This window comes from Phycodurus eques, chromosome 19 (assembly GCF_024500275.1).
Source record: "Phycodurus eques isolate BA_2022a chromosome 19, UOR_Pequ_1.1, whole genome shotgun sequence".
NCBI classification, from domain to species: domain Eukaryota; kingdom Metazoa; phylum Chordata; class Actinopteri; order Syngnathiformes; family Syngnathidae; genus Phycodurus; species Phycodurus eques.
The window spans coordinates 7,287,716-7,314,682 of NC_084543.1; the positions used below are offsets into that span (position 1 = coordinate 7,287,716).

At 44.7% G+C, this 26,967-nt stretch overlaps 3 protein-coding genes across 9 annotated transcripts in view; 2 read left to right on the forward strand and 1 right to left on the reverse strand.

Annotated features, from left to right (window-relative positions):
- The window catches only part of srcap (Snf2-related CREBBP activator protein), a 33,529-nt gene extending 19,872 nt beyond the window's left edge, over window positions 1–13,657 (forward strand). For both annotated transcript variants that reach the window (XM_061705653.1, XM_061705654.1), the window contains exons 21-30: window positions 508–713; window positions 1,522–1,838; window positions 2,012–2,214; window positions 4,054–4,223; window positions 4,483–4,679; window positions 5,675–5,789; window positions 5,863–5,988; window positions 7,220–7,396; window positions 7,896–7,979; window positions 8,741–13,657. In XM_061705653.1, the coding sequence (XP_061561637.1) occupies window positions 508–713; window positions 1,522–1,838; window positions 2,012–2,214; window positions 4,054–4,223; window positions 4,483–4,679; window positions 5,675–5,789; window positions 5,863–5,988; window positions 7,220–7,396; window positions 7,896–7,979; window positions 8,741–12,817 (5,672 nt within the window). In that variant the 3' untranslated portion in view covers window positions 12,818–13,657. The remainder of the gene's footprint in view (window positions 1–507; window positions 714–1,521; window positions 1,839–2,011; window positions 2,215–4,053; window positions 4,224–4,482; window positions 4,680–5,674; window positions 5,790–5,862; window positions 5,989–7,219; window positions 7,397–7,895; window positions 7,980–8,740) is intronic.
- Window positions 13,658–14,173: 516 nt separating this feature from the next.
- stx4 (syntaxin 4) lies at window positions 14,174–18,088 on the reverse strand. Its single transcript, XM_061663874.1, has 10 exons — window positions 17,857–18,088; window positions 16,954–17,055; window positions 16,718–16,817; window positions 16,558–16,632; window positions 16,189–16,259; window positions 15,962–16,070; window positions 15,799–15,872; window positions 15,211–15,348; window positions 14,979–15,113; window positions 14,174–14,833 (listed from the first exon to the last, which is right to left on the reverse strand). The coding sequence occupies exons 1-10, from the start codon at window positions 17,884–17,886 to the stop codon at window positions 14,756–14,758; spliced, it is 912 nt and encodes a 303-aa protein (XP_061519858.1). The 5' UTR covers window positions 17,887–18,088; the 3' UTR covers window positions 14,174–14,755.
- A 1,109-nt stretch (window positions 18,089–19,197) lies between these two features.
- arhgap44b (Rho GTPase activating protein 44b) overlaps window positions 19,198–26,967 on the forward strand; it is a 39,593-nt gene continuing 31,823 nt past the window's right edge. For all 6 annotated transcript variants that reach the window (XM_061705354.1, XM_061705353.1, XM_061705357.1 and 3 more), the window contains exon 1: window positions 19,198–19,531. Coding sequence is in view for 5 of the 6 variants with exons in the window: in XM_061705353.1 (XP_061561337.1) it covers window positions 19,479–19,531 (53 nt within the window). In the remaining variant the exon portion in view is untranslated. The remainder of the gene's footprint in view (window positions 19,532–26,967) is intronic.

Below are 26,967 nucleotides of genomic sequence, written 5' to 3' on the forward strand. Positions count from 1 at the left end.
TGAAGCAAGTATCATGGAATGATCTTTGAACATTACATCCGGATTCAACAATTAATGCTTTTGATAAAGTGAAAGAAAAAGAGTGACAACTTGTGAGGTTTGCCACTTTAAGATCAGAGACACAATAAGTACTCTTAACTTCATCCATCACTAGAAGACAGGTCAGCCATGTTAATGTCACAGTTTAGCTCACTGATAACATTAACATTAACTAAGCTTTATGACGGTTAAGTGTTTAATTAAGAAGACAAAGTAATAGACCATACAGAGACTGGTTTGGCACCAATGAAAAGTTGATTTGTGAATGTGTTAGTACAGTTAACCAACACAAGTACAGACCTGACTTGCTTGGTTTTTGCTACAATAAGTTGAACCTTCAGACGTACTCCCACCTGGCAGCTGATCTTCATTCCTCTTTCCCGCCTTACTGTCCCACTCCTGATTTTTTTTATTATTTCTGAGTGTCTCTAGTCATGGTAATGACATCAATGCTTTCTCCCTCTTTAGCTCCAGCAGAGGCGACAACGTCTTGTACTCCATCCAAGTCTGCGGCCCATGACGGCACCAGCACTACAACCACCACTATTACCGCAGCGACCGCCAGCACCAGTCATACTCCAGCTGCCATAAAGGCAAAACCCAGTGCTGCTCCAAAAACCCACCCTCCACCCAGGAGAAGGCCTCGGCCGCTTCCTCGTTCTCCATTTTACATTGTAAGTTCAGGAAAAATTAAACGGATGTCCACACCAATATGACAAATTTACAGTGGTATGGCTTTTGTCCTCATATGAATTAGTGGCTCTCAAGCAGTAGCTTGGGGAACCGCAAAATAGCTTGCAATAAATTGTTTTATCATTTAAAAAGGTCCATACCTAAATACAGGGACCTGCACACCAGTAACAAGCCTAATAAACCAGTTACTCCTCCCTACCTTAACTTTAGGCCATTTAGGTCTGATATAATTGTCACATCACTTAAATCTGACTTATTTTATTTTATTATTATTTTTTTTTAAAAGAACAGATATTACACAAATGGTAATTTCTTTCTAACAGAGGACATATTTTTTTGAGAAAATACTAAATTAAGGCTTCTTTTAAAGGAAAAAAGATATTACGAGAAAAAAAATTGTTTGAAAAATTACTGACTTCAATATGTTATGACTTAAATATGTTAACTAGCCTGGAAAAATAAAATAATAAAAATATTTACATTTTATGCTGACAAAATACGTCTTTGCTTTTATACAGATTACAACTTTTGTCTTGGGGGGGGGGGGGGGTGTTCTCAACAGTAAAACTTTTTTTCTCTAAAATATATTTGGCATTAAGCATATGAGGGGATCTTTTTGAAACACGTCCCCCCCCCCCAAAAGTTTGAGAATCCCTGATGTAGATTAATCATTGAGTGCTAATGGAGAAGTAATGTTGAAATAGTTGTGAACATGTGGACAAAGCCTTCAAAGGGTCATCTACATCCCTTCCTGACTTCATTTTTATTCCTCTCTCTCACACCTGTTAGCCATCGCTTGCCGAGGCCCTCAGGAAGCAGCGTGACAGCAAACTGGACTTCATTTTCAGGGTCAACGATCGCCACTGTGCCGCAAAGCCCCTGTTTGGCAAAGAGGTTCTGGACTTCCTGACATTTCTCCCCGGGCCACGACCCTCGCCTGCTGCCCTGCGCCCCACCAAGGCCGAGTGGGGGCGTTCGGGCCACAGCAGCTGTTTGGTGTCACAGTGGCAACACAAGCACGACATGTGGTGTCACAGTCACTATGTGGGAGACGCCATCCACAGCATTGAGGAGAGGTTGATGTTGCTGTCCGACATCGTGGACCGGTAAGTTCCTATGATTGTTTGTCATTGTGAATCGTCTTTCAACTTATTTCCACTAAACTCGAGCAACAGCTTCTCCGAAGCGCAACCAACCAAGCGACGGCTCGTAGCTCAGAAAACTTGTTTCATAATCATGGCTTCGATAGAAAAGTAGAAAATGTGCTCTTTATTGTCAGGTTTACGTTTGCCATCCCGCCAGTGGAGGCTGCGCGCATCACCATGCACTGCTGCCATCCTCCTCCCTCTCTGAGCCACAAAGAGGCGATGTTCTCCGCGGCGCTGTCGGCCCACGTTGCGCCGCTCACTCGCAGCTTCCACCGTATTCAGTGCAACATGAGGACCCAGTTCCCAGATCTGAGGCTAATTCAGTATGATTGTGGTAAGGAACCGGATCGGCTAGGATGAATTTTGCATTGTTGGACCTCCTGCCTGATAATAGCTGGGATAGGCTCCAGCACTCCCGTGACCCTTGTGAGGATAAGCGGCTCAGAAAATGGATGGATGGATGGATGGAACCACACTACTCAGACAAGGTTAGGTATATTGTTGGGATTCTATAACCTTTACAGGCGAACTTAATTTGACCTTCTCGAAACTTTTGAATGCACATGTCCAGCAGTTTCTGTTTTCAAAAGTTTAGAGAATGTGAAATTTAGTTCATCTGTAGTGGTGCTGATGCATTTTAGGTTGATTCTGAAATTTCACCCACAAACGCAATTTCCCTAACTTTTTGTGAGTAGTGTATCAGTCATGTTAGGAGTAGCGTTTTTATTAATAAGGTAGCCCTGGGCTATTAATCGATCAATTTGCATTTGAGTCAGGACTTTTTTTATTTTTAATTATTATTATTATTTTTTTGTAAACTGTTTCAAAGCTCCCCTCCTTGAGCAGTCACCTTATCGTAGTGGAGGGGTTTGTGTGTCCCAATGATCCTAGGAGCTAAGTTGTCTGGGGCTTCACGCCCCTGGTAGGGTTACACATGGCAAACAGGTCCTAGGTGAGGGACCAGACAAAGCACGGCTCCAAAAAACCCGATGACGAATAAAATTAATGGATTTAGTTTTCCCTTGCCCGGACGCAGATCATCGGGGGCCCCCTCTGGAGCCAGGCCTGGAGGTGGGGCTCGAAGCTGATCGCCTGGTGGCCGGGCCTGCACCCATGGGGCCTGGCCGGGCACAGCCCCAAAGGGTAACGTGGGTCCCCCTTCCCATGGGCTCACCACCTGTGGGAGGGGCCATAGGGGTCGGGTTCAGTGCGAGCTGGGCGGTGGCCGAAGGCAGGGGACCTTGACGATCCGATCCCCGGCTACACAAATTGGCTCTATGGATGTGGAATGTCACCCCTCTGGCAGGGAAGGAGCCCGAGCTGCTGTGTGAGGTTAAGAAGTTCCGACTAGATACTCGTTTCCGGTGAGAGTATGACTGCCAAGGTTTCCCTTTCTCACCGATTCTGTTCATAACTTTTATGGACAGAATTTCAAGGCGCAGCCGAGGTGAAGAGGGGGTCCGGTTGTTGGATTCAGTATTGCATCTCTGCTTTTTGCAGATGATGTGGTTCTGTTGGCTTCATCAGTCCATGATCTCCAACTCTCACTAGAGCGGTTCGCAGCCGAGTGTGAAGTGGCTGGGATGAGAGAGAGCTGAGAAAGAGCCCGGATACCCCGGCATCACTGGTGTAAGACTCCGGGCTCTCCCTTAGAAATGGACTGAGGAAGCTGGCTCATCCGGGAGGAGCTCAGAGTAGAGCTGCTGCTCGGGCATCTGTTTAGGATGGCTTCCTGATGAGGGTTTCTGGGCATATCCCCCCGGGAGAGATTACATCTCTCGGCTTACCTGGGAACGCCTTGGGATCCCCACGGAAGGGGTGGAGGAAGTGCCTGGGGAGAGGGAAGTCTGGGCTTCCCTGCTAAAGCTACTGCCCCCGCGACCCGACCTCGGATACGTGGAAGAAAATGGATGGATGTTTCAAAGCTTGTTTGATATCAGCAGAAATCTGTCAAATACATTAGAGTAGGGGGGAAAAAAAAAAAAATATTGTTATTTATTATTTCTTTAAGACAAAATTTTATTACAATCTGATTGGCGTGAAAAATATCTGAGCGCTTATGTTAAGGCCATATTATCCACGTCTACAACAAGGTTGTGCACTTCCAACATAAATCCAGCTTTTCACTGGCACTGCCAATTTCTTAACTGTGTACTTTCACGTCTTCCTCCAGGGAAGCTGCAGACCCTCCACCTGCTGTTACGAAACCTAAAGACGGGTGGCCACAGAGTGCTGATCTTCACGCAGATGACGCGCATGTTGGACGTCTTGGAGCAGTTCCTCAATTATCATGGACACATCTACCTGCGCCTGGACGGCAGCACCCGGGTGGAGCAGAGACAGGTAGGTGGGGGACTTCAGTCACATGACTAGATTGGATTCAGACTTCAGAACAGACTTTTGAACTACGGGCTTGACGAGTCTTTATTTATTTATTTATTTATTTATTTATTCATTCATTTATTTATTTATTTAACTGTTTCCTTGCTTATTTTTTTGCCATAGAAACTTTGGACTTGTTTGAAACTTGGTTAAGACTTGAGAATTTGTGACTTAATGTCTGTTTCTGGACGTGAGGTCTGACGTTTTCGTTCTCTTTCAGGCTTTGATGGAGCGCTTCAACGCCGATCGCCGAATATTCTGCTTCATTTTGTCAACTCGCAGCGGAGGAGTGGGAGTAAACCTGACTGGTGCCGATACGGTCGTGTTCTACGACAGCGACTGGAACCCCACCATGGACGCTCAGGCCCAGGACCGGTGCCACCGCATCGGGCAGACCAGAGACGTCCACATCTACAGGTACACCAGCTGTTGCCCTTGTAGAATGGCAAAGCTCAAATATTGTCTATGGCCTACCTGTGTGGAGTTTGCATGCTCTCCATGTGCTTATGTGGGTTTTCTTCAGGTACTGCAGCTTCCTCCCACATAGCAAAATCATGAACGTTAGCTTCACTGAAGATTTTAAATCAGTGTTACCCAACCTTTGAGCCGAGAGCTGAAAGACATTTCACATTAGAAAAATCTCACGCTGGATGACCAAATACAAATTTTACAAAAAGTACTGTACATACTGTGTGATCTTGTTTTTATCCTGGGTGTTACATACCTGTGTGGAAAATCTGCAATATATAGAGACCATATTTATAAAAAAAAAAAATGTAAGCCCTAAATTATTCTTCACACTTTGAAACAGATTTGAATGTATTAAAGCACACATTTTCACACAATTTGTAAACATATTTGAACACTAAAATATTGCAAGTATAAAATGTATAGAAAATAGGTACTAATGGAATTAAAATAAAAAAACATTGGACACGGTGCAGTCACATTGAAACTTATTTAAACACACTTTATAAACGCATTGTGAATGTATTTCAGGGGGAAAAAATACATATAACAGGAAAATCGGGATCATGATAGGTGAACTGTGATATAGCGTGGGATTAATGTGTAGCTAAATAATGATGGCGTCACAATTTACGTCACTAGCATAAGCAAATTAAACAAAGACATTATAGTAAAGAAATAATACTTTTCAGACAAATTCATTGAAACTAATAATTTCCCACGGCACAACTGAAGCTACACAGTGGTGGGGAATCACTGCTCTAAATTTTCCATAGGTGTGAGTGTGAATGGTTGTTGCCTGTGACCGGCTGGCGACCAGTCCAGGGTGTAGCTCGCCTCTTGCCCAAAATCAACTGGGATCGGTTCAGCTCACCTGTGACCCAAACGAGGACAAGGCACACAGATCAGGTGGATGATGATGATGACTTTGTGGTTGTCTTCAGGCTAATCAGTGAACGCACTGTAGAGGAGAACATACTGAAGAAAGCCAACCAGAAAAGGATGCTGGGAGATATGGCCATCGAAGGAGGAAACTTCACCACTGCCTTCTTCAAGGAGGTACGTGTTCCGGTCCACATAACTGACGATTATCTCTGAATAGCTTCTAAAAGTTGCCTCTGTTGTTCCTCAGCAAACTATCCGTGAGCTGTTTGACGTCAACGATGGCGAGAAGAGGGAGCCGGCCGTTGAAGTGTCCATGCCTCACGTCGTGGACGAGGAAGTCGGCAACAAGCAGAGCACCACCATTCTAGAGCAGGTCAGATAAGTGATTCTTAACCATAGAAGTGCCACGTTGATGGCAGTAAGAATTGTTAATTTACTGCGAGGGTAGAGCTGCTACATCAGAGGTATCCAAACTGCAGCCCGGCGTCAGTTTTAGGCAAAACCCTCCCAAAAGACAATACTCTTGCCAAAGTTATAATCCTGATTGTATTTACAGCTGTGTGATTGGGGGGAAAAGAGGCAGAGACAAGAGCCCATTGTTTGGAGTGTGGGCTAATGGTATCCAATGAAGCACCAAAGCCTGCACAGCATTTAGAAACTAGGCATTAAATGCTTGTGGAAGCTGGTGGATGTGGAAGTAAGGTGAGGTAAAAGCAAAGAAAATGGGCTACAGGTGCGGAAATGGCAAAATTGAAGATTGCTAAATTTGCAGAAGATAAGGCTATATTTTTATTTTCACTTCTTTCAATCTTATTTACAGTTTATTTAATTTGAAACGTTTTTTTTTATTAAATGTCTATTTTTTTCTCATCAGTTATATTGAGTGCCTCCATCTTTTTGGTGTGGTCAAATTTAATCATTAGTTATTTTTGTATCAATAAGCCTGACTTGAGAATTTAAATTGGTTCCTGTAGCAGTATGGTTTGTTTCATGAATTATTAGCCTGTTTTCACTCTTTTCGTATGTGGAGGTTTATATACAGTTACACACACTGTACAAAAATAGAAAACGCAACACTTTTGTTTTCCATCCACCTCACCGGTGTGGCATATCATATCAGCATCTTGGTATGCCGAACCTGTGAGGGGGATAAATTAATTTTATTTTAAATTTAGACAGATTTGCGTACAATCTGAGAGAAATAAGCCTTATGTGTACATAGAAAAAGTCTTGGATCCTTGAGATCCGGTCATGAAAAATGGGAGCAAAAACAAAAGTGTTGGGTTTATATATTTTTCGAGTATATGATACATTTCATTATAGCAAGCTCATTGTAAAATCTAATTTATTCGACAATGTTTTAGCTTGTTAAACTCTTAGGTGCTTTAGATTTAATTATGGAATACTAATCAAACTAGAGTTGCATCAGTTAAACCAATATGGTGTAAATATTTGGGTAAGCTTTGAGCCACTGTGGACTGTTGGGCCCCAAGGTCAATAAGGTTAAGAACTCCTGGGTTAGATCATCGACACATGAGCCGGCAGTTCACTTGTTTTTGTTGACTGACTTGACGCCTTACTAAGAGGTTCCGTTCATCTTGCAGGCACTCTGTCGCGCAGAGGACGAGGAGGACATCGTGGCCGCCTCTCAAGCCAAAGCCGAGCAGGTGGCAGAGCTGGCAGAGTTCAACGAGAACATTCCACTGGATGATGCAGGCGAACAGGAAGAGGTGGAGGAGCTCTCCAAGGCGGAACAGGAAATAGCTGCTCTGGTGGAACAGGTAATTTGTCATGCAACATTAGTTTGGTTCAGTCCTGCTGCCTTCCATTGACTTACACCAGTGATGCTCATATTTTATTCTCATAACATAACTTTTTGGGGTGGAGAAATACAACTTCCATCCATCCATTTTTCTGTACTGCTTATCCTCACTTGGGTCGAGTGCATGCTGGAGCCTATCCCAGCTGACTCTGAGCGAGAGGCGGGGTCCACCTTGAACTGGTCGCCAGCCAATCGCAGACAAATACAATTTAATTCTCATATCAGTTTTTGTTGAAAAATGAAGATTTTTTTTCATAGCATTAAAACTTTTTTCTTTTAAAAAAAAATAGGAATTTGTTTTTGTAACATTGTTTTTTGTAGCAAGTAGACAACTTTTTTATTCTTATGGCATTTAGAGGTACATGTAGTAGTTACTGTATGTTTAATTGGCATTTAATATGAAAGGGTCACCCATCTCACACAGCTTAAACACCACATTATCCTCTTTCATGTCCCAGCTCACTCCTATAGAGCGCTATGCCATGAACTTCCTCGAAGCCTCCTTAGAAGACGTCTGCAAAGAAGAACTGAAACAAGCTGAGGTAAGTAATCTGTGTGCAGAACTATAGGACCCCATCAAAAGGACATTTAACGAGAGTACGGGTGTCAACCTTATTTTTGTCACAGGCCACATGGTTTCCCTCAAGGAAATTATGTCTGAAAACTATATAATTGTTTAATTGCCTCAACATGTTTTTACATATACATACGTGCCCCTGCATTTAGTTCTTATGTACCTATATTTTTTAACAAAAACATTCATTTGAATTCAGAAGTAATGGAAAATAGTAGCAAGGAAATATTTAAATTATAACCGTGAACCCCCGTATAATCGCGGTTCGGCACCCTCGGATCACCCATCCGCTGATATTTAGAAAAAAACTTTACTGTATTTTTTTTTTCCTTTTTCAATTTTTTTCTGTTTTTTTTGGGGGGGGGGGGGCACCCCGAAAACGCTTTGTGGCAGTTTATCTTCGCTTATTAACGAATTTTAGGGGTTTTAAAAAAACACTTCTTCAATGCAGTTATAATGGGCATCAATTATCTGCGGATTTTCGCTATTTGCGGCTGCTATCCCCCGTGAATAACAGAGATCCACTGTATTTAAAAATTCCAATTTTGGTACTGTTTTTCTCCTAAAAAAGTAACATCTATTTAGCAAGAAATATGTAAGTCAAGTAACAAGAACATTAACTGTATATCCCATAGTGGACTACTTAAAAGTGGCCTCAGACCTTGAGTTTGACAACCTTGAATGAGAGTGTCAACGTGATTTTTATTTTATTTTTTTCTGTGTGTTTAGGAACAAGTGGAGGCTGCCAGAAAGGGTCTAGACCAGGCAAAGGAGGGGGGCCTCAGGCTGCACGCGTCCTCTGATGAAGATGAGGTTTTGTCAACTCAAGCCTCTGTGGAGCCTTCTCAGCCTGCTCCCGCACGACGTGGACGCAAGCCCAAGGACAAAGACAAGGTGAAGGTTGTCACCTCGACAAGAACTAGTGGTCGTCTGCGTGGGGCCTCGCCTGAAACCGAGCCTGCAATGCATAGGGAAGTGCCTGAAAGAGCCCGTGCTGGTCTTAGAGGACGCGGTGCAGCCAAGGACTCTAGTACCCCATCTCGCACAGACACTCTAATAACCAAGCTGCAGGATCCCCCCAAATGTTCCAAAACCTCGTCCTCTCCTGCCAGAGACCAGCAGGCTGTCATAATCAAGCCTCAGGGCAGTCCAGTACCTTCCTCACCGTCAACATTGTCCCCTGGAGGAAAGCATCACAGTGTGGCTGAGACTGAGAGCAAGACCCCCAAGCGAGGCAAAGAGGACAGCGGGATGTCCGAGTCCTCGCTAGAATCCATCTGTCTGGTGGACCATGAATCAAGAGATGATGAGGCTAAAGACCAAAACACCATGTCTCCACCCTCCACCAGTTGTCGCTCACCTCGCAAGCGCCAGTCCGCTGACGGGGAAGTCCTGAAGGGTCTCGTGGATGATTCGCCATCAGCTAAAGTCCTTCGGAAGCTTCCAGGTCGGCTCGTCACTGTGGTTGAGGAGAAAGAGCCGAGGAAGAGGAGGTGGCGAGGAAGTGGAGCTGGAGCTTCTTTAGAGGAGGCGTCAGTAGAGGAGAACTCAAGTGAGGACCCAAATAAAGACTTTTTGAAAGATTCTTTGGTCACTGACAGCAGCTCTAAAGACACTTTGACCAAATCTTCTCAAGACCAAGACTACACACAGAGTCCACCTGTGCACCTTCAGCCCGTCAGAGCTTATCCTCCGTATTCCCCTCCCCATCTGTCTCCGGACATGCCCGTGTTGAGGAACCTTCCCGTCCGCCGTAGGCTGGAAACGGAATCTCGCATGGCGGCTCAGCTTGGAGAGCAGCTGCATGTGGGTCGAGGAAGGAACCCGCACAAGAAAATAGACTCTCCTTTGGGCAAAGAAACCGCTCTTGCTTCTACCGAGGCCAACGTCAATACCCTTGAGACCCCCATGAAAAGAAAGAGAGGCCGGCCCCCTAAGTGTCCCTCCAAGTTGCCTGATCTCAGCAACACTGTGTCTCCTCCTCCAACGCAACCCGTCTCACCGTGTGAGGACGGAAGCCTCTCCCCGAAACGTAAGCGGGGTCGTCCCCGTAAAGACTCTGTGACTACCCCAGATTTTGTTTTTGATGGACACAAATCTAAAAAAGTGTCCCTTGCTGCAGATGTATGCAGTGAATCCAATCTTGATGTGAGTAAAGAGCTACCAAAGTCAGAGAACACTGATCAGGACTTTGTGTCTACTAAAACTGAAGAAACAGACTCAAACACTGTAGAGTCCGCATTACCGACAACAAACTCTAATGAAATGCCCTCCTCAGTCTTAACTTCAACAGTCCAAGCTGATGCCGCACCAGAAACTCAGGTCGTCTCCATCCCTTCCTCTGACCAAGACACTATGTCGGCAACACCAAACCAGGTTTCCGCTGTCCTGATCCCTGAACGTACCACAAGCCTATCACGCCCTTCCAGCCCCGTCTCGTCACCTCCAGTACCAGAGTTTTCTGGACCTTCTGACACTCCATCCGAGCCATCAACAGAACTGGACTCTGCCAAAACCACCACTGGTGCCACACTAGCTTCTTACCCGCCATCACCGCCACCAATTACTGTGGAAGCATTACCAACATCAGACCCGGACACTGCCATCCCATCAGCCATGGAGATCAGAGAGGCGCCCGCTGTACTTCCTGCTGAACCTCCTGCTGTTAATACTTCCCCAGCCAACACTACAGAAACCTCAACCCACGATACAGCCACATCATCAAGCCCAGTGGAAGCTCATTCTAAAGAAACGGACCCAGACCCAACCGAGCATGTGTCCGAGTGTTCAAATTCCAGCGAACGAATGTCGACACTGACCGTCACGGCCTGTGTACTTGAAGCACCTCCGGCTGTGGAGCCGCCAAAAACCGAGCCACTTGCGAACGCAATCTCACTAACACCTTCTCCCACCTTCCCTCCCCAATTAGCAGCAACCACTACCACAGATGCAACACTCAGCGACACAGTCACAACCTCAACATTCACCGCCTTCTCCGATGAACACACTTCTACTGCTTCACCCGACAAGAGTGACTCTGAACTAGTCACTCCATTGTCTACCACAAGTAGCATCACAACCACCCAAGTACCAATGAGCATGGCCCACACACAAGTACCAACCACATCAATGATGACACTTGCTCCTCAAATGTCTGCAGTCACCTCATGTGCTGCTGTTGCCTCTTCCAAAGAGTCCATAAAGACCCCTTCTAGTACAGAGTCAAACCTGCCCTTGTCTGAAAGGAATCTGGACCAGACCACCCAGATGGAAGTGGATGGTGTTCAGGCTGAAGAGGACACGCAGCTGGACGTCAAACAAAGAGAGGCCGAACCCGTCGAGAAAGAAGACAGAGTGGCAAAGGGGGGCAAAAGTGTCTCCGCTCTTGAGAGTGAAGTCAAGCAACCCACTGAGGAGATCAAGACTCTGATCCAGAAAAGATCTCTCAGTCGTCAGAGCAGCCAAGAGTCTGCTCGCTCGTCGTCCCCCTCATCCGGCTGCTCCACGTCCACCCTCACTCGTCACGCTCACCACAAAAGGACGTACGAGAACAGACATCCTACCAAGAGGCAGCGAGTGGACGTGACCTCAGACGCGGTGGCGGGGGACAAACCCGAAGTGGACGGAAGCCAGAGGGACCTGGAAACTTCGTCTCAAAGGAGAGCTGCTTCCGGGTCTTCCTCGTCCTCCTGTGACTCGGACAACGACGAGAGGGGGAAGGAGCGCTGCTTGACTCGCCAGCTGCAAGACCGGGACCAGAACCAAGACAAAGACCAGGAACTGAGCAGCAAACGTCGGGGAAGGAAGCCTGCCCTGAGCTCTGACAGCAACAGCAATGCCAACACATCCACGGGGGGTGACTCTGGCAGCGACTCGTCGTCTGTGAGAATCACCAGGAGATCGGTAGGGTCTTCTCGAGACAAGAAAGCTCCTGCTACCCGCATGGCCCTACAGCCCCCAGAGCCCGAAGTCCTGGGTAAGCGGTGTTCAGCACTCAATGCAGCCGCCAAACTTCTCGCTATGAAAGGAAGGGTTGACACCCCTGGTCACACCCCCCGCAAGGACCCTGCTACTAAAGCCGGCGGGAATCCTGCGTCTGCGTCTCCTGACCAAAAGAACCAAAAATCTAAAAGTGTCCCAGCTTCTCTTCGGATCAATTCTATTACCAAAAATAAAAGTGACTGCAAACCTTTAACGCCTAATCAGGGGAGTCGCCCAGTGTCTCGCTCCACCAGGCAGTGCCCGGGGTCCCTTGTGCCCCCGCTGGAGGCTGAATACAAGAGGCCCAAAGCTGAGGAAAAGGAGGCTGGGAGTCAGAAGGTGGCAAAGGCAAAGGAGTGTGACGGGGAGGTGATGCGGGGCCGGAGCACCTGCAGCAGCAAAGGCGACGTGGATGGCAGACAGCCGGACGGTGGGCAGTCAGACGGCAGGGCTGACAATGGCAGCGCGGGGGCGGACACCGGGCGCCCACACAGTAGCCGGAGTCGTAGCAGCAGCGACAGCAGCCGACGGGCCTACAGTGTCAGCTCCCAGAACACGGAACGGAAGAGGAACAGCTCTCGCACCGCCTCCTCGGGCAGCGACCGTGATCGCAGCACCGAACGGTGTGGCAAGAACCAGCAGAACCCGCGAAAGGGTGGCCGCAAGTCTCAGAAGCTGACACAAGAGGCGGCGGGTGCCTCAGGCGAGGAGGGCACGCCAGACCGCATACTGAGGAGTGTGGCGGCAGCGGCAGCTGTCCAGGCCCGGTCTCCGGCGGCCAGCACACGGTCCTCAGCGAACCAGCAACGTCACAACAAGACATGAGCACCAGAGCCCTTGAGCGTGAGGTGTCGTCACAGAGCGCGTCCGGACCTTCGGGGTTACCGCACAAGCCCACGGACCTCCTGGCGTCTTTGGGCCCCCTCCCCCTCCTTTAAACACGAAGCTGGCTGGGGGGTTGCTCAGGGGTCCAGACTGGGTAGAAGAGATCCACGTGAGAGCAGGCTTGGCGGCCGGGCGCAGGTGAAGCGTGGACGTGGTGTACTGTCATCATTTCAGGACTGAAGAGGAGTCTCGCAGAGATCGCTGCTAGCTGGAGCTTCTTTGTTTTCTCTCAGTTCTTATTTGCACATCTCACTTATTTTTCTTTCTTCCATCATCAGTTCATCTCGTCACAGCAAAGATGTGATGTGGTTCGAGTGGCCCCGAGGCAAAGTTACTGTAGTGTTTCTAGTGCGTCAGTGCCTCTTAGGCCTTGTGAAAGGGTTCGGACCCGAGCTTGCCTTGTGAAGCACTTGATTCTGGAGTGTTGAGTTTCTCTCTTGTGAAGAAAAGCACCCTCCCCCCCCCCCCAAAAAAAAAGACTGCTGGAATGATCAAGGAACTCATTCTCTGAATTTGTGCTACCAAATTGTTTTGTCACATCTTTGTTCTGTAAAATATAAACGGGGACATAATATTGAATGGAGTGGTCCATAAAGGGTGACCAGCAATTAATTTACTTTCGGGTGCGGGATTGAGGATGGGAGGTTCATCCGGTCCTGGTGATGGTCTTTTTCTTTGGTTTGTCTCTTTGTTGCATTCCTTCAATCCCTTGTAATAATTCCATATTGTTTTACTTGAACAATTAAGACAATTACTATTAAATAAAAAGACCAAAAATGACTTCTTTTTTTTTTTTATCTTGGGTAATGAAGAGATAGGATCTTAAGTTTTTTTTTCCAGACTAGCAGTATTACACAGGTCTGAAACACCATATGGGATATTTAAATTGTACCGTTCCCCAAGTCTTACTTTCTATACTGCATGTTCAAAATAAAAAGTAGTGGGAGGCAAACTTGATTTTCAAATCTGAGAAGCAGGTAAAGGAAAAAAAAAAAATGTAATAATTTACAAGGCGTACTCATTTTCAAATTGTCAATAACCAATTTGATTTTAAATGTTGCATGAAGTAAAATTTACTTTTTTTAAATTTCCAATAAATTAACCAATTAAGAGATGGGTTCAGAAATCTTAAGTGTACATCAATTTAATAGCAATTTATTTTGTTTACAAGAAACATTTAAATTTTAAGTAAAAAATAAATAAATGCAACAAATATTAAGGACACTTCATCCTGCCCACCACTGCTTTAAGCTGTGTAGTGTCAAACTACTTACCTTTGAATGATACAAATCCACATAAAAGATGGCAGCATTTTATTTTAAGACCAAAGCCACAGTAATATGAGTCAATACTTGTTTGTCCAAATGAAACTTTCAAGTCATTGCATTGCAGATACCCACAGCGACTGTAAGCGGAGGAGGAGGAAGTTTGGACAGTTTCAGTGCATGGCGATATATTTAAGAATTGAATGTGCCCTTAGCATCTCACATGTTCCGAGTTCAAATGATAAATACAAAAATTGGTCCGGGAGGGTCCAAACATCTGTATTTACACCACATAATTACACCAAGGCAAGTTTGCTTTAAAATGTAATGTTTACGTGAACAGCACCATACATTATGTACAATTAGTTATAAAAGAGAGCCCCCTTTGTGCTATAAAACCAAAAGTGTTCCTGAGTACTGATCGATCAGCACCAGTCAGGCTCCAGTCTGGGGGGGGAGCGCACTGCTGTAACAGTCCTGCTCTTGATGGATGGGACGTTTTTACAGGAACGAGCGGCACCGGGAAGGCCGACTAAATGTTAGCGAGGCAAACGTGAGGCGATGGGCACATTCCTAACTGACCCAGACCTAGCGCTACAGGCGGCCGTCTGCGTCAGGAGAAAGTGGCGGCCAGTGAGATGGCGAGGATGAGGATGACCACAGCCAAGCAGATTGCTATCCAGATCTTTTTCTGCGTGAAACAAAAGAAAATTAGTCATATGACAGCAAAAGCCCAACAGAGTGTGAAGTGTGTGAGCAAAAGAAAAAAATTCAGTGGCTTAGATGAGTGTAGTGTGTCAGCGGGGGAAAAAAATAAATCTATTGTTCACCTCAACTAGACAGTCCTTAAAAATGTTACCTTGCAGTGCTTTCTGCTGATACGTGACTGCTTTTTCCGTGTTCTCTTTGGCTCTTTCCACGTAGTTGGACGACTGCTTGATGTTGTGCTCGATCTGGTCCACCATCTCCCCCTGCAGGACAAAATGTTGCACTGATGCACTCTTGTGGACATTACTGAAAAGGTGTGTTTACGTACAGGTATATGGGTCATGCCCCTATTGGTCGTACCTGAGCCTCCACCTCCATGGCGAGGTACTGGAACATGTCATGAAGATCTCTGATGCTCCGTTCCAGCTTGAGGATCTCGTCGTGCCGCGACTCGATCTCGTTCAGCGCTTGTTTGGTGGCCTTGGCGTCATTCAGGATCTGACCGACAAGTCCACACTTTGGGTTAAGGATACAAAGACGGGACGGGACGATGGTTTGCGTACCCTTACATGCTTCCTTCGCTTCAACCTACTTTCCTGACTTTCTTCCTTCTGACCATTGTTTTCCTTTTCTTACCTGACCTTCTGCCTTCCTTCCCGCAGACCCACTTTTTTTATTAAAGCATCATTACATCCTTGGCTTCATTGCATTAACCTGCCTTCCCTCAGACCTGCTTTGTATTCATGCTACCTTACATCTCAAACATTTCCTGCCTTCCTTACCTCCTTCGGTACCTGTCCAATATGGCTATGGCGCACACTTTGTTCTTGACTTCCAGGTTTTTTTTACGTTGAACTAAAAAGTGCATACCTACTGGCCCACCTTATGTAGCCATACAGAACATGACATAACGGCAAATGAAATTCTGCATTGTCCTCTTGTACTCACATTTTGCGTGAAAACGTCTGTCTGGCCGCTCTCCAGCATTGAATCCAGCTCCTCGTCTGTGACTTTGGTGCCAGCTAACGAGACAAGAGATGCAATAATGTTGTTTCTCCTTCATTTCCGCAACTGATACCACCAGAGAGGTGGCCCAATGCGTGGGTCTCACTGATCTTGAGTTGCCTATGTATCCGTTCCACATTGCGGTCTCTATACTGTGCCTGGATGGTGTTGCAGTGGCCCATCATCTCCACAAACTCTCTGGACAGGACGGCGTGCTGTGGGTGCAGAAAAATATGGAAAGGGAGGAGCGCCCAGGTCAAGGAGCACTTGGGGAGGAGGGGGGGAAAAAAAATAAAATAAATAAAGATTCTTAAAAACAACACACGGCTCCACCTGAGTGCGCTGCATGCGAACGTTGACGGACACATATTTGCCATCGTCGTCTCCCTTCTTGGGTTCGATACCTGTATTGACAAGCAGTCAAACAAAAACAAAATTTGTAGGGCCGGGTGATACGATGTGGGAAAAAAAATAATTCATTTCATCTTTTTTTCCTTTGGCTCACTAATAATGACATGATTCAAAAGTTGTGCTCTTTGCTTAATTTCTACTTATACCAAACAAGCTTTGAAAGTCTTTTCCCGTAACGTAGATACCTTCATGTGAAATACACTAACTGAGTCATTTAAGTATTTTTTTTTTAAACATCCTGACAAATAAAACCAGTGCTATTACGGCGTTCACTTCAAGTGAGACATTTACTCTTGAGTTTCCTCTGGATTTGACCGGCCAGCATCTTGATTTCATCTCGTAGCATCTGCAGCTCTTTCTTCATGCCTGCAGAGATGACACAACATCACAATTTGTCACGTGGAGTGTACATTAGACACATTGCACACAAACACACAACAACGCGTCTCACCCTCCTCAGGCAGCGCCACGCCCAGAACCCTTTTCTGCTTGTTCTCAAGGTCGCAAACCATTCTCTTCAGACTGTAAAGGCCCTCGTGGATTTCTTGCACCTTTACAGACCACACGAGCCACACTTTTACCAAAATTGTCAACCAGACCCAATTGGCGCAGACTTTTCATTATTTTGCGGCCCACGAGCGAAGCCTCGCAGACTTAAGACACGAACTCATCAAAAGTCATCTTCACCTTTCTAAAGAAGCTCTCATTGTCCTTCTCCTCCTTGGCTGAAGAGCCTCCAGGTTTCATCAGAGATTCGCCCTCATCATCATCGTCTGAAGCATATCCTTTCTACGTATGTAGAAATAAAAAAATTAAAAATTAAACAGTTTAGAATCCAGTGTGATTTTTTTGTAACAAATAAATGGTGCTGCTTTTGGTGGGGCTTGGGACGCATGAATGGCATTTACATTCATTTAAAGGGGAAAAGTTGATTTGAGATGCTAGTGGTTTGAGTAACAAGCGCGGTCACGGAACGAAATAAACTTGTAAGTTAAGGCACCACCACATATGGAAACTTATTTATTCGAAAAGATGATTTTTGTTTTGTTCCGAAGAACTAACAGCTCAAGTTTCCAAGAACTAGAATTGTATGTCAACTACTTAATGGTTAAGGCTTTACAGGGGTAACTGTTCTGGAAATGATTTACGAAATGATGTATATTTGGTCACCTATCTATGCCAGCAATATATAGTGACAGGCATAATTACATGCTGTCCGACATGATAGCAGACGGTACATATTCAAGCAGTGTATCCACTTTTTGTGACGTTTGTGTTTAGCTTTTCCTCCTGTCAACTATGTGGCCCGTCTTGGCTGAACAAGGTTGGGGAAAACGCCTGGCCGACCCCCTTCGCACATGCTCCAGCGGAAGTCCGCCGAGAAAACAACGCCCCAAGCGAGCGTGGAGAAGAACCAAACAAAGTGTCAAATTGTCGAGTTACGGCCATTTTCAACGCATTTGGATTCGGTCCCGACCCGAGTTGGAAGTCGAGAGAACACTCGGTTGGGTGCTTAAAAAAAGGGGAGGTTAGCGTGCTAAAGCTAAACGTTACTACGGTTCAGTTGGGTACTATACCCCTCACACTTACGTTCCCCAATTCTTTAGTTCGGTCCCGCATTGTCGTCGGCTCCTAACCGGGCAGATTGGTGCGCCAAAGTGTGTCGACTTGTCAACGAGCTGGGGAAAAAAAACAAAACGTCAGCGTTGAAAAGGTGAAAAGTTTTTACTTTGGTTGTCATTCAACAAGTTCACTTGTTAGGTTTCGCTTCTTCGTCTTCGCCCCCCTTTGATAGTCAGAAGCGGACCTTTGACTCATTAGCGCCCCAAAAGATGCTGCCGTGTAGTTGCACCACAACACACTTTTTAATTGTGCCTTTTTTAAAAGGCACAATTAATTTAATTTTTTTTTTTTAATTTTTTAAAAATTGTTTGCCAACCTTTATTTGACCAAGGCACATACAGCTCTGGAAAAAAAGACCAAGCAAAAAAAAAATTATATATATGCAAAACACACAAAATAAATTTAAAAAAAAAAATAAAAAAAATAAATATATATATATATATATATAAATATATATATATATATATATATATATATTGTGTGTGACCATTTTTCATTTTCAGCAAATAAATGCTCTAAATGGCCATATTTGTATCTGGAATTTAAGGGCTACGTTATCAGAGGTTTACAGAACACAACAACAAAAAAGTTCATTTTATTCAAACATTTAAATCGCATGCCCTGCGACTGGCTGGCGTCCAGTTCAGGGTGTAGTCCACCTTTCGCCCGAAATCAACTGGGTTAGGATTCAGGATAAGCGGTAATGAGAATGGATGCATATAAATCGCAAAATCAGATAAATTGACCAATTTACAGTGGGCTCTTCGACATGGATGGTCACAGGGGCTCAGGATCGAACTAACAACCTTCGGTTTGGGAGAAAACCACTCTACCACCTGAGCGCTTCCCTTACCAGAGGAGTAAAAATGCCGCCGTTGTCGAGGGCCAGCACTCTGGACCTGTGCAGCCCCCCCAAAAGGATCTAATTCGTTGAAGAAACAGACCAGCCACACTTTTCCTGAAGGTCCTGCATGGGCAGATTGAAATGGAAGCACATCGAGGCTGAAATTTGATTGGATTAACAAATAATAATAAGAATAATAATTAACGTCCACAATGAATGTACTGGAAAGTCTGGTGGGAAATGAGTAAAACAGACTGTTGGGATTGGGAATGGAAAAAGACAATTTCATGGAACAAATATAAATATAATAAGTTTTCTTTAACGTGTTTTATATGTGTTAAGTAAGGAAAACGCGGCTTTTGTTCCACATTTTGGATGATAATGCATCAAGGCTCAAATGAACGTTCGCATGTTTGATAGACTACACCTCCCATGATGCACCGGGGAGGTAGCGTCGAGAGACAGAGAGCGAGCGAGTGCGAAAGAGAGATAGCGAGAGAGAGAGCTGTCAGTGGCCGACCACGGACGCGCAAATTCGGTCGACGAGCACCACCGCGACCTCCTCGGGAGAAGCGAACGAGCGAGGCGGCCCACGGACGGACACACGCCGCCCTCGTCGTCGTCGTCGCCGCCGCCGTCGCCGTCATGAAGGCAGTAGCGGCCGCTCGGCGTGGATGTTACGGCGGCGGACATCATCCATGAGACCCGCAGAGCTCGCTCGTGTGGCGCAGAAGAAGACGACAAGATGAAGAAGCAGTTCAACCGAATGAGACAGCTCGCCAACCAAACAGTGGGCAGGTAGGAATGAACGGACGGAGGTCACTCACACACACACACACACACACACACACACGCGCACAACCACGCGCACACTCGCCGAGCCACCGCGTGTACGTCGTGTGAATGATGGCGTGGACGCGCACGCTGCACAGGCGCGTACATGATGGCCGTAGAGCACTGGGCGAACCCCCCCACCGCTCCCCACCCTCCAGGCACCTTGCAGTGATGAGACGGGGGTGGTCTCACTTGCATGGCTGTCACGTACTAAACTGACAATCACCAATGAAGACACTTTATTAGGTACAGGATCTATCGATCTATCAATCACTGCAAACTAATAATAAGCATAGCATTCCTAATCAATAGCTTTCCACAGAATCGTGTCATTAAAAAATAAGCATCTTTTAATGTTATTGGATCACCTTAGATGGTGTACCTGATGAAGTGTTTGAAATTGTGGCGAAGGATTTTTTTCTGTGATGGAAAATAATCCATAAAGACACTCTTTGTGTCACAGGTGCTTCTTTTAAGGAGGTCCTGAATCTTTGTAGCGTTTTCCATATTAACAATGTTTACAGAAATGTAAGACAGACATTGTTGTGTCTGCTCTCTGGGCGACTAGATTATCAAGTGAAAGTGTATTCTCCCTGTACTTTTAATTTTAAGATTGGTTTCCACTGACAAAATGCAGTTTTTTTTTTCTTTTGGTGCTGGGTTCCCAAAAATCTTTTTTAATCCCAGACTTGTACTGGGCGTCCAAGTATTTAGGAGCAGTACCGGTTAAACACGACGACACGTCACGCTTGATGAGAGGAGATGTGATTAATCCTGTTTAAATCCACAACGTATGCAAACATCTGACATTTTTTTTTTTGTTCAGCGTAGTCTCTTTTTCTTCTCTTCTATTTTTCTTCTCTCCTCCTCGCAAGGCTAAACCCTCAGGTGGATCGAGAGCAAGTTTGTGGAAAAAACTGTGTTGTTGTACACCAGGATGGAAGTTGGTAGCAAGATCGCTATGGCGCCCCCTGCAATAGTGTCAAATCTGGTTTAATCTTTCATTTTTATCACAAATTTATTACCACAGGAGATTTTGCATTTGCCCAATTTCCACCATAATTTGTGGAATGGACCGAGTTTGATCGGTTCTTTGGCACTGCCAGCTTTCGGATAGGGCCTAGTGGTTCAAATTGCTGACTGACTGTTGACCTGTCCATCGTAAATAACGCTTCTTCTACCCTTGTTTGGCAGTTGACCACTTTGTCATGTAATTCACTGCCCCCCTGCAGGCCTGGAGCGGAACATTATCGACCGCAATCTACGATTATACAACCGCTTCCCGTTTGTGTTTCTTGTCTCTCAGGGAATAATATACCACTATTTGCCATGATTGTTTGGCCTTGGCGGAGGCCCGGTTGTTGCTCGCGCACGCGTCGACCACAGAGTGAGAAAGTGGGTCGACTTGTCGCCTCTCATCGACCAAAGAGCTCCGTGTTTGTTCAAACGTGAGCTGGGACCGCCGGCCTGCAGACACAGGCGCAGATTCAAGCCATGAAAAAAAGATATTAGGGAGACAAAGAAGCTCATCATCGTCACATTTAGTCTTCACTGAGAAATGGCTGCAATGTTGTCATATTTTTGTGCTAGTGAATGTGTGGAAGATGGAGCCCAGTGAGGTGCCGCTAATGACTTGTAGTTTGCCTCCTCGCAAGCGATGCAATTAGTGGCGTTTAGAACAGGGCCAGGCAAGTACTGTGTACATATGGCCTGTGACGTTTTTTTAATCCAGCCCAACAAGCATTTACATTATCAAGAGTCCTTTAATATTTGTTGCATTAAATTAGCGCTTTCCCCCCCTAAAATTGTTATTGATTTATTTTGTATTTGTTTATCTAATTAAATAATTAGCTTACTGATTTGTGGTAAATAATAAATTTTACATACACATTTAACTTTTTAAAATTGATCTGATTAATGTATTGGATAGTTAATTATAACTTTATCAATAATGAATAATTAAAGTAATAATGGATTCTTTTTTGTCAAAATAATATATTATCTTAATGTATAAAAGGAAATTTTGAATAAATATATAAAACAATAAATATATATGGGTTTATTTATTAGTATTATTTAAAATAAACAATTTTAAATATTTTACATATACGTTTGGTCTTTTTAAGGCTAAATTATTTTTAAACAATTACAACTGGACATTAGTAAATTATTTTAGTATTAAATTAAATTATTAATTATTATTAATTATTAACATTCACATTATTATTATTTTTTTTAACCTCAAATACAAATGACCTGGCCAATCTGTTTGTTTTAAAAATCAAGCACACAGCTGCCAGTGGCCAAGGTTACTTTCAGGCCTCGTCGAGTTTTAAGCAAGCAGTACTAAATAAAAATATATGGACAATATGACAAGGTTCGGAAGGACGAGGCTCAAAGTGATGATTGCTGCTGCCCGATCTCCTGTGTGACCTTCGCAGCCCAGTTTGAAGCTAGTCGGGTTTTCTGTGATTGTGACCTTAAAGCGTCATTAGGAATGGGACTCTTTTGTAAGACATGATCAGCAGAAGATGCAAGGACAACCATATTTTCCCTCTTCTAAATTGTACTACAATGGTGGTACTCCCATCCAGATGTGGGTCGCCAGAGGTTCAGACGCAGTTCAGCTCATCTCCAAATCAGCAAGCGTGCAGCGTTAATCCCGCCTAAACTGTGTAACTGAGCGACAAAGTGTAAAGCCGACGCATGGAGAATGTTAGAGTGGGAGGATGACGCGTCCTCTTCTTCTTCATTCACGGTTTCCATGGTGACGCTGCCGCAAAGAGAAAGAAGGTGCTTCAAGGCAGGGCATGTGGAGATGAGTTGGTGGGTCAACTGTCCAGGAAGGTTCCATCCATCCATCTTCTATACCGCTTATCCTCACTCGAGTCCACGGGTGTGCTCGAGCCTATCCCAGCTGACTTTAGTTGAGAGGCCGGGTACATTTTAAAACAGTCCATTTTTTCCTTTTCAACCATTCAAGTCAAGGCCTCCTGTACAAGATGTAGAAAAGCAGCCCCACAGCATTATGGATCCTCCACCATGCTTGACTGTTGGCACTGTGTTCTTTTCCTTAAAGGCTTATATTGTTTGTGTTTCATGTTAAAGTCATTAGCAGCTGTCACCTCCTCAAAAAGAGTTTTTGTTTTATGGCTTCATTCTCTTTTGCTAATTTATTTTTAAATGTTATTCTTCACATTGGACGGCACGGTGGCCGACTGGTTAGAGCGTCTGCCTCATAGTTCTGAGGAGTGGGGTTCAATCCCCGGCCCCGCCTGTGTGGAGTTTGCATGTTCTCCCAGTGCCTCTGTGGGTTTTCTCCGGGCTCTCCGGTTTCCTCCCACGTCCCAAAAACCTGCATGGTAGGTTAATTGACAACTCTAAATTGCCCGTAGGTGTGAATGTGAGTGCGAATGGTTGTTTGTTTGTATATGCCCTGCGATTGGCTGGCAACCAGTTCAGGGTGTACCCCGCCTCCTGCCCGATGACAGCTGGGATAGGCTCCAGCACGCCCGCGACCCTAGTGAGGAGAAGCGGCTCAGAAAATGGATGGATGGATGGATTCTTCACATTGCGACCTCCTGATTGAGTCTGCCCGAGAAGTCGTGAATGTCCATCCATTTTGAGTCTCTGTTCCGGCTTTCCTTTATGAGTTTGTTTGTTCTCACCTTGCTTGCGAGGTATATTTTTTCCCAACAAAAATAACATGTTAGCGTGTTAGAATGTTAGGTTCATTAGAAACATTACATACTCATTGGAAGTCGTGACTGCTTTGGCTTTATTTGACTTGGCGACAGCAGCAAGAAAGGGGGTGGGGGGTATTATGGGATGCTCCCTGTGCAGCAGGATCTCTCGGGCGGCCTCCCAGCCCTCAGCGGAAAACTTTAATCTACTCAGCGGTTCTACTACTCACGACATGAGCAAAACAACCTATTTTAATTTGATTTTCCTTGTCGTGGTTTTTATTATTTAATCACATTGATTGTGGATTTGTCTTTTACAACATAAACTTCATTTGTCAAAGTGTGGCGTCCCTCAGGGTTCTGTACACAGTCCACTGCTCTTTGTATTTTTTTCTCGAAGGTTCTCGAGGTGACTTACGAGTCCCCGACTAATATTTTTTTTGAATGATGAGCGGATTTATTTTTTATTTTTTGTGAGCTAATGTTTGTTTCGAGCGATCTTCAGATACATTGCCGCTTGAGTGAAGTGACAAAAAAGTAATTCAGGTATGATAATGCCCTCCCATGTGGGCAAGGAGAGCCACAGTCGCCGATGCTCTTTCAGTCCTTTTGCAAACGGGATAAACAGAATCAAGTAAGAACGCTTGCAAGGAGTGACTCTGACTCCGGCTCCTGACCTCACGCTCTAGGCCACGCCCTTAAAGAAACGCATCCAAGAAACACACAAATACTACAGTAGGCATAGTAATTCCACTTTATAAAACCTCTTTCTTTCTTTACATTCTTTTTTATTATGTTCTTAAACAACACGGTGCTATTTTTCTTTAAAACACGTAAGAAAAAACTGTTGAGTTTTTGAAAGATTATTTCTGATGGTTACAAATGACTCCGTAAAAGCAAAATCTAAATTATGCAAATGTATTTTTTTTTCTCTGCCTCTGCTGCTCATGAAAAGAAAATGAAGTAATTTGTCAAATCTGACGTGTGTGCACATGTATCCCAGCATTAACCTTACCAGCTGATAATTGAATAACTTTTATTTCCAGTGTAATTAGCATTCATGGTGAGTAAACGAACTTTAGATTAGGAGTGGGCAAAATATGTTCTTTAATACAGCCCACCAAGCATTTACGTTATCTAGAGTCCTGTAATATTTGTTGCATTAATTTACCTGTTTTGTCCCAAAATTTGTTTTTATGCATTAATCTCATAATTTGTTGATTTATTGCAAATAACAATGAAAAAATATGGTTAAAATACATTTTTATTCATATTATTTTGTGAAATAATTGGTTAATTAGTTAAAATAAAATTACAAAATATATTTACTTTCATTACTAAAATATTTTTTTTTACATAAAATTAAAACAGTAAACTAAAGAAATGTACAGTTATTTCATAAAACAATTGTTCAATCAATAATTAAATTAATCATTAATAATAATTTAAGAAATGAGCACAGATTATGATTTACACTGTGAAAATAGGGAAATAAACAAATCTACATTTTAAATATGATTAAATATTGTTTTGTAAATATTGTTAGAAATAAATCAATGAGGCACGGTGGCCGACTGGTTAGAGCGTCAGCCTCACAGTTCTGATGACCCGGGTTCAATCCCCGGCCCCGCCTGTGTGGAGTTTGCATGTTCTCCCCGTGCCTGCGTGGGTTTTCTCCGGTTTCCACTGCGGTTTCCTCCCACGTCCCAAAAACATGCATTAATTGGAGACTCTAAAATTGCCCGTAGGTGTGACTGTGAGTGCGAATGGTTGTTTGTTTCTATGTGCCCTGCGATTGGCTGGCAACCAGTTCAGGGTGTACCCCGCCTCCTGCCCGATGACAGCTGGGATAGGCTCCAGCACGCCCGCGACCCTAGTGAGGAGAAGCGGCTCAGAAAATGGATGGATGGATAAATCAATTATAAATAGTAATTTAAGAAAATAGCATGAATTAGGATTTACAACAATATTAGTAAAAGAAAATCACATTATTTATTAATTTCTCAAATAATTATAATTAAATTGATTAAAAATAACTTTAAAACTGACTTATGATTTGCAATACAAAAATAAGAGTAAACAAACAATTGAATTTGTCATTTTATTGATCACAATGAATACAATTAAAAAGGAACATTAATTGATTTTCTTTTAAATTATAATTATTTAAATTTTTTTTTTTTTTTTTTTTTTTTTTTTTTAACCCTGTCATGACCAAATAACCTGCATGTATGTCTATCCTTCTGTAGGACACTGGTGAGAAACATCTGTGCTCTGTGGTGACTCCTGTCCCGCAGAACCGAATTTAGTGTACTATGGTCATGCTGCTTATTGAGGGGGAGGATCAGCTCCCACTGTTTGTCCTCCACGTGTAATCCCATCAGAGACATCCACATTAAGCACACAATCTTTTTGAGTCACGTATTACAAACATTTGTCCACTGTGACGTGCACTGGAAATGGTTTGTTTACTATGAGAAGGCATAAACTTTGGCCTCCAGAAAGTATGTATGACGTCATGGCGAAAAGGTCTTTTGGCCTCAGTGAGTCACTTGTGGTTCATTTGGACGTCACTGAAGACTTTGAGGTGTTTTCTTCCTCCCCCAAAAGCACAAGAATGTCGACTGTCTGATGCTCTTGCAGCTGTGTTTGCGGGAACACGCACCCAGCTGTAGCCACACTCCTGCTCGCTGAGAACACAGACAGGACAGGAAGTGACATCACAGGCAGGGTGCGGCACTTTACTAACGCAACAGATGCTTGATGAGACCCAAGACCGCTTCTGGAACGTTCTGTTTTATTCAGGATTGTTTGCATACAGCAAATCATCTGAATTCAAACACATTGCTTGTTTGTCTAGTTGTGCCCTGACATTGACTGGCAACAAGTCCATTATTCTTTCTATATATGTCTGTGATTGGCTAGTGACCAGTCCAGGGGATATACCAAAGTCAACTGGGTTTAATTATCAATCCATCATCCATTTTCTATACCGCTTATCCTCACGCCGAAATGAGTTTCCTGCGCAGGGCGTCCGGGCTCTCCCTTAGAGCTAGGGTGAAGAGCTCGGTCATCCGGGAGGATCTCAGAGTAGAGCCGCTGCTCCTCCACATCGAGAGGAGCCGGATGAGGTGGCTGGGGCATCTGATTCGGATGCCTCCCGGAGGCCTCCCTGGTGAGGTGCTCCGGGCACGTCCGACTGGGAGGAGACCCCGGGGACGACCCAGGACATGGTGGAGAGACTACGTCTTTCGGCTGGCCTGGGAACGCCTCGGGATCCCCCCGGAAGAGCTGGATGAAGTGGCTGGGGAGAGGGAACTCTGGGCGTCCCTGCTAAAGCTACTGCCCCTGCGACCCGACCTCGGATAAGCGGTAGAAAACGGATGGATGGATGGATGGATGAGCTTATCCTCACTAGGCTCGCGGGCATGCTGGCGCCTATCCCAGCTATCTTCGGGCGAGAGGCGGGGTACACCCTGAACTGGTCGCCAGCCAGTCGCAGGGCACTTTAAATTGCGAATAAGTGCGATTGAAATTGAATGGATTGATGGGCTTGATGGGTGGTCCGCTGTTGGAGAATCAGGGCAGCGTTTGCCCAGTGACACGCGAGCGCCACTCAACGCTCCACCGTGTGACCTCATTTGGGTGTTTCCACGGCAACGGTTGTGGCATCTTCCCCAATAATGACTTTTTTCTTTTGAAATGATCACTTTATTC

Coding starts and splice junctions, on each gene's coding strand:
- stx4 (XM_061663874.1), bottom strand. CDS start 17,886: ATGCGGGACCGAACTAAAGAATTGGGGAAC. Junction 17,056..17,856: donor GAACTAAAGAATTGGGGAAC/GTAAGTGTGAGG, acceptor CTACATACGTAG/AAAGGATATGCTTCAGACGA. Junction 16,633..16,717: donor CGTGGCGCTGCCTGAGGAGG/GTGAGACGCGTT, acceptor TCATCTCTGCAG/GCATGAAGAAAGAGCTGCAG.